At 37.9% G+C, this 13740-nt stretch overlaps 1 protein-coding gene across 1 annotated transcript; it reads left to right on the plus strand.

The window, feature by feature from the left end:
* The first annotated feature begins 114 nt into the window (after positions 1 to 114).
* Positions 115 to 13256, plus strand: LOC126871086 (brain-specific homeobox protein homolog). The gene is made up of 3 exons (XM_050629497.1): positions 115 to 1530; positions 2532 to 2784; positions 9704 to 13256. The coding sequence occupies exons 1-3, from the start codon at positions 1192 to 1194 to the stop codon at positions 9952 to 9954; spliced, it is 843 nt and encodes a 280-aa protein (XP_050485454.1). The 5' UTR covers positions 115 to 1191; the 3' UTR covers positions 9955 to 13256.
* Positions 13257 to 13740: the final 484 nt, after the last annotated feature.

Consider the following 13740-nt stretch of genomic DNA (forward strand, 5'->3'; position numbering starts at 1 on the left):
CGAGTGGCGTCGCGACGCCGGCCAATAACAACGTGACTCGAGCCCCGCGATATCCGCTTCCCAAGCTTTACTTTTCTTGACCAGTTAGAGCGGCTGAGGGTGGAGATGATCGCGCGCGCGGGGGGTTGAATCGCCTTGAATCGCGCACCGATACTCCCTAAACGTCGACGAAGAACGACGCGACGCCGCCACGATCCGCGAGTTCTTCCTTCCTACAGCTGCTTGCCTTCGATTCCCCTTTCAATTCAATTAGAATTTTCCGCTGCAAGCCGCCCGTGCAACGCGCCAAAACGATTCTCGCCTGCCACAGTGGATTGCCTGTATATTTTTGTTTCTCTAGTTTCTTTAGTGCAGTAGTGCAGTTTACGCGAGATCAAACACGTTTGGTGATGCCAGCACGCGAACCGGGACAGTGTACGTGTCCATTTTTTGGAGAGTTTGCAGCCCCTGAAACCAGTTTCTGCAGCTTAGTGCTTGGTGAACGTGATGATCAGGATTTTTGGTGAACTTTGGCCAAGCATCGGTTCGATGGCGGTGGTCGTTGGAATATTTACCATGGATTGAACTGGACTAATTGTTTGCTGACGTTGATTGCAAGACTGCATTTAGGACGAAAAGTACAGATTGCAGAGCCGTAGAGTAATCGAAGACGTTTATATCTGTTGTCAGATAGACGTTGATATGTACTGCGGATTGAACTGGATGTTGAGAAGTAATTGGTCGATGAGTTGGTTACAATGTCGCCTGGACTTCTGCAAGATATAGAACGTAGAGTTATTGAAGACGTTTATGTCGGTCATCTGATAAATGGCATCTTATTGTGCAGTTGTAAGATGTAGAGTAATTAAGGGCACTTACACCGGCGAATGGAATGTTTCTATGCGGATTTCTAAAATGAGATAGAAGAAGATACCAGGGCTTTTCGAATGGTCAAGATCTTCAACGTTGAATTGCCACTCGTCGATCGTCGAACAAATAACATGAAAACAAACTAATAAAGTGAGAAAAAATAAAAACACTTAGAGTTAAAAATTCAAACGAATGAAATCAAGCTTAACGGTATTAAACTTACATGATTGATATATATATATAACTTTTTAAAGAAAACTTCGCCAACTATGTAACAAACAAGCAACTTTCAATACAAATAATCGAAGTTCGATAGCTGAAAAGTTGCTCATTTTGGTAAAAATGCAGTCCACTTGTCAGCAACAACAGGCCCAGCCAGGTCAGAATGGAACTTCCGCGAGCAGAACATCGTTTTTGATAGAAGATATCCTGAGTCGTGGAACCGCTCCACCGCATTCTCATCATCAACTTCATCATCAGCACCTGACGTCCAGTCACGGAGTACAACATCAGCAATACCAGCAATTCGCCAGTTTATTACCTGGTTATCCTTCTGCACCGCCTACGGCAACCTTCTTCCTGGGACCACTTTTTGGTAACACGGCGATGGGGGTTGGCGTGGTACCGGGAGTTACTGAACTTGCGGCCTTGAAGCACTGCCGTCGACGAAAGGCACGAACAGTGAGTGAAACCACTTGTAATCCTTATCTTTTGCCTCTTCCACTGGTGGTCGTTTGCATGATTCACTCGTCTCGATACGAAGATAAAAATATCGGAACGTTACGGCTATAGAGACTTGCTTTTTAATTCCTTCATTTTCTTTTAATTACTGAAAACATACAAATGCGCTATTCACGAAATCGATATTGATCTCATTGGAATAAGAATGATTATGATTATAGATTTATTTTCGTCGTAGTGCTTTCATTATAATTGGCAATTCTAATGTTAAAATATCGAATCGTACTCGTAACGCGGATCGTAGTTCCAATTCAGCCACGAAGTTTACTTATAACTGTGATTTGAACTATTAGAAATTTAGATTGAATTAATTTTAGTTTAAACATTAACCGGATTAAATTTTACGACATTTTGCATCCGACATGCTGTTACAACAGTGGACAGTTACATCTTAAATTAACTTCATTTAAATAGCTACTAAGAAAATGGCAAAGCAAGGGTTCGAAGCATTCTGTGTATGTTTCTTATGTTGAGCCAAGATCTTCCATAGTAAATTTCGCAACTGTATTCTTTCCTTAATTTTTACATTGTCGCTCTAACTTCTGTTATTAACGTTTCCTGGTAATTTAGCCAATAGAGAAACCAAAGCTATTTAGTAATAAGCGTAAGCTTGTTTGAAGTGGTTTGTTACGCTAAGAAAATTCCATTGTCCGATCACCTAAATTCTATCTTTGCTCGTTTTCACAGCTGCGATATTCTACCTTCGGCTTCCTACTAGTATGCTACTAACGAAATTCTATATGAATTTGGTATGACAAGATTAAATACAAACGGTTAACAACGTTCGTGGAAATGTCACGGGAAATAATTTAATCGTCGAAACAATATCGATCGATCGTGCAAGTAATTTTATCAGACAGAACGAAATTACTAAAAACGCTATTGTCGAAATAAGTAAAAGTTCGTACAGGCTTGCAAGAAATCGTTTGTGTCGTATTTAGGTGTTCAGTGATCAACAATTAGCGGGTTTGGAAGCTAGATTCGAGGTGCAGAGGTACCTGAGTACACCGGAGAGGGTAGAGCTCGCGGCGGCTCTTCACCTCTCGGAGACCCAAGTGAAAACGTGGTTTCAAAATCGGCGGATGAAGCACAAGAAACAATTGAGGAAATTGAACACCAGCGCCGGAAGCAATGGCAACCAGAATTCTAATCAGCAATGCACCGGTCAATCCGTTTCCGTTACATCGCCTGCCGGTAAGCAAATCTCATATTCTTCCATCCTGATAATAATTAAAGCTAGACTTCGTTTACAACAGAATCTAGAAAAGATTCTTGCAGATTCAGGCTCGATACGCGTTACAAATAAAACAGCTAACGTGTACACATTTTTTTCAAGGGTTTAACTTTCGCGTAATTATGTAATTAAGGGTTTAACTCTCGCCTGACAATTTCGCGAAAGATTAGTAGGTTTTGATACCGTAATGGTATAAAATTGAACGAAAATATCTATGTTTTTCCGCGTTTTTATAAAAAAAAAAAAAATGGAATTATTGACACTAGGAACGATTAACAGTTACGAGAGTTTATCACAATCAGTATATCATATGTCTCGTCTGATATACGATCTTACACTAGTGCTAGAAATGATTAAGAATTACGGGAACGTATCGTAACTAGTATATATCTTGTCTAACGTACAATTTGTTTGTAAGTTATCTTTTAAAGCGATTCGTGCAAGAATCATTTCAACGTTTGCGAAAAGAATTCTTATGAAATGAAATATGAATCATGGATCGTGATTTTCGCTATTGGCGACGTATCTGAATCATCGTATTCGTAATATCTTTGGATATCTATCTATCTCTGAAATCTGTTTATAATTGTCCATACAATTCTTAAAATCTTTGTGTCAGCAATATCGTTTTGTAAACTCGAATTCAAAGCGCCGTGTATGTATTCTACTCGTCAGCGACTTGCTACTTATGCGTTTGAACATCGAACGTCTATTTAAACTTTTATTTGAACACGTGAAAGTTCCAACGTCTTGCCCTCTGAACAACCAATTGAACAATACATTCGACTTTTCCTAAAGCGAATACAAGATTTTGTTTTCGTAATAAAATTATTACGGATCGAACGAGCCGCATACACGAAAGTTGGGTAACAAATTGGAAAGGTAAAAAGACTTTGAGGACAGGTGATCAGACAGGCGAAACGGGCGATCACGACTTCAGGGGAAAGTTATAGCTGATAAAATGGAAAGTTAGCTTCCTATTATAAACTCGATGACGCTTAAAATTTTCACGCATCGCGTAGCTAATGCAAGCGTTTAATTGCAATTGCTGGAACCCCCGTGCAGTTTCGTATCCGCCTAACAATGCGTAATTACCGCTAAACACATGTATCGACTTTTCGATAAACACGCGACCGCTCGCGTTGCTTCGCATCAATTAGCTCGGATTAACAACACGATGTGTCCTACATAATCAATTGCTCATAAATCATATTTGGAATTCTGCGTCGGCAGGAGAAAAAAAAGAAAGACACTCTATAAAAACTGGGAACAAGTCCGCGATATTCAATATCGTTCTTGAAAGTTTAAAAACGTCGCAAACATGTCGAAATGATCAAAGTTTTGTTAAAGTGATATCTCGTTTGCAATGTTCTTTCTTTTTTTCTTTCGGTCAGTTTGCGTTATCGAATCCTGTTTTCTCATATAATTTCACGCATGCGAAGAAAAGGGAAATCCTAAGGATTTTTAAAGATGTCCTTCTTGCTATCGTTTCTTCGTCAGAAATAACGATCATATTCGTCCGATTCAGAATCACGTTCATATTTCTGCTGTTTCAAGTGAATTCTCGTATTCTAATTGCGTAATTTAAAAGCTCAACTTTTTCGGAATACGCCTCGTGATGTTAGTTGGATTACTGATCAACGGTGATCGGACGATTTGGTCCCATCTTCTTCTTGAGAAAACGCTTCTATCATTCTCCTGATCTCGATATCAACTAAAAGATTACCAGTCTTCGCATCTTTGTTCATTTATGGGAAGCTGTAAAAAAGAAAAAGAAGCGTGAAATGCACGTAATACGCAAGAATATATATCGAAAGTATCAATACTCGTCGTTATGGTATTTATATAACAGACGAAGCAAATCGCTGCTTCTGTCCTACTCTTTTAAAAATGTGAATTTGTAGAAATATTCGCAACCTGATAATTACAGTAATCGTATTATTGTACGCTAAATTCCGATTCAAACTAAATATTTACCGAGGAGATAGAAAAGAGGAGACGAGGAAAAAAGATGAAGAAAAAACTAAAGAAACGAAGTGCAGTTGGCGGACAGATAGAGAATTGTTAACGATTTCGCGCGCAGTAATTGGTCGTCGTCGTAGCCAGCAGAAAAGTAATAATCGTGGCTGAAAGTAGATGGTGGCTTGTGTATCGCAATTAAATCATTATTAGTATAAACTTCGTAATTGTGATTATCAATTTGCATTCGAGCGCGGGCAGCGCGTCGGAATTTCCGTGTACGTCAAATAGTTCCCTGTTATCATGCTAATGGACCATATAATGCAACCAAAATTCGGCTGGCAATAAATTACGCAACTTTAGTTAACTAACCAGACCATAACCGAGGTCGCAGTAACTATAATGATTAACTACCGTTGCATGGATAATGACCGCTTTTTGTCGTACAATTTCCCACAATTCCTATCCTCCGGTTTAGCCCTCTGTTATCCTTCCTCTAAATTCCGCTTCAACAGGCTTTCGTACGCTCGATTATATTGTTTCCGTATTCTTTTATGAAGAAAATGCGAATAACAACGATGCAATGAGAGAGAGAGAGAGAGAGAGAGAGAGACTCGAAGGAAAATTGGTAGAGGAGGATGACACAATTTTTCATTCGAGAAAACTGTATACAGAAGAGCGTTCAGACGATCAATATTATTGTAGATATTTGAGATTCTCAACATCGTATTGACGGTATATATCGATCGTCTGGAGGATCTCTTAGATGCGATAACGTTGAGAACTTTAAATATTGACAATAATATTGATCGTCTGAACGATCTTTAATAGAGCAATATGCGCATCTCTATGTTTCTAAATATTGAAACAAATTCTCGCAAATAAATGATATTTAAGGATTAACACGACCGCTTTCAACATTTCATTTAAAATCGTACATTCATTGTCATCTCTCTCGTTCGTCTAATATTATGTAAATTCTTATATTAATTGATTAATCAGATAAGTTAAACGAACGAAAGAAATAACAATGAATGTACAATTTTAAATTAAATTTTGAAACCGGTCGTTCGACCGCCTGGTAGGATAGCATTGCTGTTGAATTGAATTGTCTTCGATTTTCGTAAGATTCGCGTAAGATCGTACGATTTTTACATCGGATTTCAACGTCAAATTATACGGCAGAGTTATAAAAGAAGTATTTTCATTCGTTATTACTAATTTAATCTAAGTATCTTCGTTTATCAGGCGCTATCTGTTAGCATTTCACAATCGAAAATTGTTACATCGCAGTAAACGAATAATAAATGTCGATATGTATCTCCTACTAGTTATAGCGACGATGATGTTGTAATGATATCGTAATATGATACAGGCTATCGTTTTTAGTTTTAAATTATAGTTACGACAAGTTGAAATATAAATGAACATGTAGATTTAGAGAGTAAGCAACAGAGTAGTAATATTTCTTGTTTCACTTTCAAATTTCGATTCTGATTTGTTGATTAAAAAAGAATTCATTTACATGCAAAGCTCTCTGTATCGCGTAAGTATTTATCACGTGAATTACAACACCGTAAACAACGTAGAAGACGAAACAACAGCGTCGTGCAAATAGATCGAGCAATAATTCCCGATAACTGTACCGCTTTGTGCACGCACAATGGTGCACGATCGACGCTGTTATAATGTAGTAAATGCCGTGATCTGGGAATAATTAAATCGGATTGCTCGCGTGAATTGATTTAAAGCTGTAACGTTCACGTTCGCGAACGAAAATACTGCTTTATTCCGCTAACTCCTTCTCGGAGGAACCTTTCCTCTGAATAATTTTAAAAAGATATAAAATTAATCCTAATGCTATTCTTAATACGCTATTCTAACCAACTGTCTCGTTTATCAAACTTTCGCTGAGAAAACGGCACAACGTACGGTTAAAAATACATAAGAAAATATACATTCCCAAATTTGTACAATTTTCTGGGTTCTAGAATTTTCATATATATTAGCTTGTCTGAAAAGTTTCTTTTGTTTTATAAGGAAATAACAGATACACAACATTTTTTGTTTTATATTATTTTATTGAATTATGTATGATCATGATAGTGGAAATAGAACAAAATGGGTCATACATAATTTAATAAGATAATATAAAACAAAAATGTTGTGTATCTATTATTTCCACATAAAACGATAGACACTTCTCGAACAACCTAATATATTACCGCAATTATACTGTATCTAAATACAATATAATGAGACAGTTGCAAAAATATAACGCAGTAAATATTCAATTCCTCGTAATGCCGACATTATATATAATGTAACATACAGTGCTTGATAAAAGAATGTTTAAAATTGATATGAATTTTAGTAACTTTCGATGTTGATAACGATCATCTATTCTGCCGTATATATTATATTTCTTCATTGCTCTTATTAAATGTAACTTCATTTTGTACAATCATGACGTCTTTCTATACTTCTTATTTTATAAACTTTCCCTTGTCCGCTACTGTATATTACATATACGCATATACATATACAATATCAATGTATTATATCTTACATACGTTATATTAAACAATAAAATAGAAAATGTATGATACATCTATATCGTATTAAACACCATAAGGCGGTATATTTTTCCAACAACGTTGTATCTTCACGAAACGATCGCTCTCTGAACCGGGGGTGCACGATTCGAACTCACCCCCGACCCCGTTGCGACTTACACCGCATCTACTCATAACCTTCGGCAAGTTGCTCGTCTCGGTAGCCAAGATGGCTTCGTTCGGTAGGAAGGGCTAACGAAGTTAGTAGACGTCTCCTTGGTAGCCAAGAAGAAGGGGGTTGTAAGGGGTGGAAAGCACGTAGAAGATGAGACCGCCTTGTCCTCGAGAGACTCCAACGGATACCGTCTAAGGAACCCACTGCAGAGTTACGACACCCCACCACCAATTTCTCTCTCTCTCTCTCTCTCTCTTTCTCTCTCTCTGTCTATCTATCTATCTATCTCTATCCATCTATCACTTTCTTATCGCATGTTTCTCTGTTGCTCCCGACTGAACGTCTTACGAACCTTGTTCTTACCTCTTGTCTTCTCGATTCGGTCTTCGAGAAAATTAGTCAATTATCGGCTAAGTGCTTGGCCAGACCTACATTCACGATTGCCCACGGCCGAGGGCTGCTGTCGAGGACCTTATAGTTGTGTACCGGCACATATCTGACCCAATTTGATCAGTCGATTTTCTGACCACCGAGATAAGAACCGGGGAGGTAGCTTTTTAGAGGCATTTTCTCTGTCGGTTACGCTTCCTTTCGGTTTCGTTAGGGTTTCGTATAACGTCTGGTGGTGCGTTTGATTAGCTTCGAATCGTGGGAATTAATGGCACGGGATTCGTATATTTTCTTCCTTTTTCCTTCTTCTTTTTTCTTTTTTTTTTTTTTTTTGAGGTAAAGAAATTGGAAGATGACGAAGAGCCTTGCGTATTCGGAGATCTGAAATTAATAAGAATGCTTCTTTGAGATACGGAGGCGTAGAATTCCTATATGAAATTCGGTTTGAAATTCATGATTTTATAGGCGTTTAGCAATTTCAATGAGAAATTTAATTTAAAGTTGTCGATTCTGTTTGTAGAACTAGTAAATTCTACCAGACGAATACATATCTATAATTTCGATGTAGAACTCGCAGCGAATATCCTGCCTTACCGTGGTCAAATTCCTCTTGTTCTGAACTGTGTTTACACTGTTTCCCGTCAATACGTTAACCACTCGTTAAAGTAGTAACCTCCGATTATTATGTTTATTTCTTCAACTAAATGTCTTCGTGCTACTTTTGTTTTCTTCAAACAGAACGAAGATGAATTTGGATTAATCTCTTCTACGCGAATTTGTACAGGAAATATATAGAAGTGGAGGGATGACAAAAAAAACATAAAAATACAGAAGAAGCGGAGTACAGAGATGTTGACACCTAGACATGTAGAAATACGGAGATCTACAAACCTAGGAATATAAAAATATACAAATACATAGATCTAGGGATCTACAGACTTGGAAGTACAGAGATACATATTGAAATCTAAAGATATTGAGACCTATAAATTTACAGATCTAGAAATATAGGAATACTGAACCACAGAATCCTAAAAATCTGTAGACCTAGGAATATATGTAACAGCCTGGAGATCAGGTATCTGTAGATCTAGAAATACAGACTTAGGAATCTATGGACTTACAAATATAAAATTATGCAGACTCAGCCTGCAGATACTTCTAGGAATCCATAAGCATAAAAATATAGAAATATAGAAACTTATAGAGACTAGAGGCTGTAGGTGCTAAGTTTCACGTTTATGGTGTAACACTAACTTAGATTTAGGTTACTGGATCCTGTCCAAAATCTACAATGTATGGATAGAGAAGTAAATATACAATATAGAGACTTAGGGATCCATCGACATAAAAATATAGAAATATAGAAACTTATAGAGACTAGGTCCTAAATTTGACGTTTGTGGTGTAACGCTAACTTAGATTTAAGATAATGAATCGTATCGAAAAACTACAATGTATGGATAGAGAAGTAAATATACAATATAGAGACTTAGGGATCCATCGACATAAAAATATAGAAATATAGAAACTTGTAGAGATCAGGTCCTAAATTTGACGTTTGTGGTGTAACGCTAACTTAGATTTAAGATAATGAATCGTATCGAAAAACTACAATGTACGGATGGAGAAATAAATATACGATATAGAGATTTAGGGATCCATCGACATAAAAATATAGATATATAATAGACACATAATCATACGACACAACATAATCACACAAAAACTCGTTAAAAAATCCCATAAACTTCCTGCAGAAATAAATAACGAGCTTGTTTGCGATGAAATTGTTTGCAGAACGACCGGTGGATTTCTCTCTGAGCGGCGGGCGAGAATCACGGGCGAGCAGTGACGCGCCGGTAGACTCCGACGACGATGAAATCGACGTTCTAGGTGACGAGACGCCATCGCCAACGCGAACAGGCAATATTCACGTCTCTAGGCGTGCCGGTTCACCGACGAGTTTTCATCAGATCACGTATCGTCATTCGGTTAGCCTGTCTCATCAACCCCAACACGGACAAGCTATTCAACGCCAACATCGCTGAAACGAAACAGTACAAGGTTGATATTGCTCTTTCACACGGGAGAACGTTTAATATGAGCTGGCAAATGCAGACATTGCATCGAAGAACGAGAAACCGAGTGATCGGTCTGAGAAATTGAAGGAAGATTTGAGAAGGGAGAACCGAGAGAAATCACGTGGATTTTTCTAAACGCTCGAATCGTTTCTCTCAAAGTGCAGTCAATCGGTTTAAACAACTGTTAGGAAGTCCTTCGGGAAATACGAAGATCCGCAATGCGATTTCGAAAGAATTTCCTCGACGACATTTTCCATTAATTGTGAAATTTTATTTATCGGAGCAAAATGTTTCTACAGATTGATTTAGACAATTTGAATATTTTCATTTAAGGAACGAGAACAATTGACGATTCTAAACCACCTAGATCCGACGATGGATGATAAAAGTAATACTGTCTCGCTTATAGAACAAGATTGTTAGGAGGGACCCTTCATTTTGAACCAGTGACTAATAGAACAATGTGAAAGAACGTGAAAGAAATACGAACGACACTTACAGTGTTAAGAATGAATTTGTGATTGAAGGAATAGTGTACAATGAAATGGTGTAATATAAGAAGATCGAAAGACTCGAGACGATGTAGAAAGTGTAAACGACTTGTAAATGACTCTTTAGCGATTAGAGTCTGGTCGATCTCTCGCGACACTTTTTATAGCGAAATGCCATAATAAAGCTAGTCTGTTTCGAGTCACTTTTTATAGCGAAGTAGAAAGTTAGCTTGTGATTCAAGTTGGGATTAAAATGTCATGATGTAACGCGATGTATAATATCACTTCCTCCCTTTCCCCAGTTAGAAGTCCTTTTTATAGTTACGATTCGATTCAGTGTTACTTGTTTAAAGACAGGAAGATCACATTTTACGATCACGCGTTGTCATTTGAACGGGTGTGATTTATTTAAAAAGAAAAGAGGAAGAAAAAGGTTTGTACAGATTCGTTATTTTTCCTTCTCCTTGGCTAAATTTTCTTAAAGTTACATATTACAATTCGTATAACTTTTATTTATTTAAAATAAGCGTCATTTATTTGGAAGAAGAGAGAAGGAAAGAAGAGGAAATACTGTCGTATAAAATCATGCAGTTTCTTTTTTAAAATTCTATATTTTTTTTATTTAAAGTAAGTAAAGCGAAGAGTTAAAAGATAGACGGACTAATTTTCAAATTAGATTTGGCGCGTTCCTATAGACGACAGATAAGTATCGTAATTGACATTTATAGGTTGTCGCGGGTCATGAACGACGAGGTCGCCTTTCGTGCAACATTATCATTCCGCTAATTGACAGCCTGACATTTTCTGCCCGTCGTTTGGGACATTTTCGAGGCTTAACGCACTCCACGAGCTAAAGAAGCAGTTAATCTCGGCTTAATTCCGTGAATTAAACCGTGAATCATGTTTCATCCCCCGACTGAGCTTCCTTACAAAACTCCTGTACAAAATTAGACGCGTAAGCCGCGTTCAGTTGAATCTTTTTAACGACGTTCCGTTTAAAAGCAAAAGCTAAAAACCGGCCATAAGCGAAAAAATAGAAGATAAGAAGAAATCATTATAAAATTTTCAGAACCTTAAACACCCCTCAGAATCGACGTACAATGAGTCACCGATCCTAGAAATCTCAAAGCCGAAACCCTCCACATAAGTAATAAAAAGAAGAAAAAAAACAAAACAAGAAGAAAAAGAAGAAAAATAAAAAGAAGAGATTAGAAAATTTTCAGAAGCTGAGAAAATTCTTCATCCGCAAACCACCGAACTCGGAGATTCTGAAACTACAAACTCCGAAAACCAAAAAGGCAAGATTAAAAAGTTTCCACCTAATCGAAACATGACATTTCTTCGCGGAAGATACGTAAATTATCTATCCTAGAAAGCTTAATACCGAAATGCCGCGAGAGAACAAGTAATGAAAAATAAAAAGAAAAGATAAATTTCCAGAATCTCCGAACATTGTGCGGCAGACGTATAAATCCAACAGATCCAGGAGATCGATGTCGAAATGGACGAGGGACAAATGCCAAGGACAAGGACTTTGCCACGACCGTCTTTTGCTACCTGTTGCCGAACGTTAGAGGTCGCGATCGTGTCTAGAAAGAAAGAAAAGGGGGATATCGCGAGCTGACAGTCCCGGAGCGTTTCCGGCTGAGCACGAAGGCATAGGCGGAGTCTGCGGAACACGTCGTGCTGCTCCCAGTTGGGGTGAATCCTAATACCCAGATAATGGGAAGTAATTGCGAGGGATCAGAGCCAGAGCGAGCAGAGTTACTCTCTCACTCTCTTTCTCTCTCTACCTCTATCTCTCTCTCTCTCTCTCTCTTTCTGGATTCAGGAGCGTGTATAGAGAGAGGGTGGAGGTGTCGGCGTTCTCATCCCCTTGCGGCGCCGGAGATTCGTGGGGGTGGATGAAAAGGACGGTCCAACAGACGCGCACGCACACACATTGCCAAGCAGAGGGGTGAGAAGAGAGGTGAGAGAGGCAGAGACATGGAGGAACCAGAGGATGCGAGAGAGACAGAGACCTATAATCATATTACCCAGGCTAAATCACGCTGCATATTCTCAAATACGGATCTACGATGGATCATGGTGTTTTGTAACGGAAAAAACACTTGTGCAACGATATTCCGTTGATTGTTTGTATGTGGACGATGGAAGACGGTGTTTTGCTGGAGATCGCTCTTTTGGGAATGTTGGATCACTTCTTGCTATATATTTTCGTGGATTATAATTCTGGAAATTTTGCTATTGGCTGTATGAATTTTTCTTTTTCTTCTTTTCTTTTTTTAGGAAATTTATTCTGCTCTGTCGGTTCTTTTCGTTTAGCTTCGTTTGGTCGCTCTGAATGATCGTCTAAGACCTTTGCACAGTATCGTAGGCTGGTTGGTTACATAAGCCGATAATTCGAGGAGAAAGTTTGCTCCTTTGATACAATTAAAGCGTACTTGCTTGGAATTCGATAGGTAAGTGGCATTTTAGAGATGTGAAACGCAGGCGAGAAATGTTTAGGTAGGTTTTATAGGGTGATTGCAACTGTATCGAAAAAGAAGAAAATTCTCGGATGAAATCTCTCTTACAAATATGATATTTGTACGGCAAGAAATATTAGGTAAGAGAAAATACTTTTACCGATAATGTTATTTCTCATTCCTTTCCTTTGCCGCTTCATCGACACGTTCAGCAAGGGTCAAGCGTCAAAACCTTTCATCACACCTTCTCCTGACATACACCCTCGTTCAAGATATGAAGAATAAAGGCACGTATTCTATCACAGAAAATGTCTGGAAAAGATTAAAGAACGGTTAATGAATTTTACGCATGTGATGTAACAAACAGTTAGTAAACAATTCGTTAAAATCTTATATAGGACACGAAGTACCAATTCTTCTGAACATACTGTACGATATTAGATAGGAACACATCCATAAAGATTACTACTAGATTGCAGATTGTTTTGCGTTTATGAAAAATTTAAAGATACAAAAATACATATTATACCCATAATACGCAAAAAGTATGTGAAATATCTAAATACTTGTCACAATGTGTATATATAATGAGTGAACAAAATTTGTGCATATCATAAATGTCCGCAGCCTAATTATCACCAATATTATTCTAACCGATTAAGAGCTTAAAATAAACTTCAACAACGACCAAATCTTCACAATACCGTGTACCAACATCAGCTTTATTTCGACGCATTCTTTCGGCTCTGTCTACCTTGAACATTCGCATTCAACATTGAACCGTGCGCACGCAT

This window comes from Bombus huntii, chromosome 11, assembly GCF_024542735.1.
Source record: "Bombus huntii isolate Logan2020A chromosome 11, iyBomHunt1.1, whole genome shotgun sequence".
NCBI classification, from domain to species: Eukaryota; Metazoa; Arthropoda; class Insecta; order Hymenoptera; family Apidae; genus Bombus; species Bombus huntii.

Excerpts from the sequence above, each read along its gene's own strand:
- LOC126871086 (XM_050629497.1), top strand. The coding sequence starts at position 1,192 with ATGCAGTCCACTTGTCAGCAACAACAGGCCCAGCCAGGTCAGAATGGA. Across the intron at positions 1,531-2,531 it reads GTCGACGAAAGGCACGAACA|GTGTTCAGTGATCAACAATT; the intron begins GTGAGTGAAACC and ends TGTCGTATTTAG. Across the intron at positions 2,785-9,703 it reads TTCCGTTACATCGCCTGCCG|AACGACCGGTGGATTTCTCT; the intron begins GTAAGCAAATCT and ends AATTGTTTGCAG.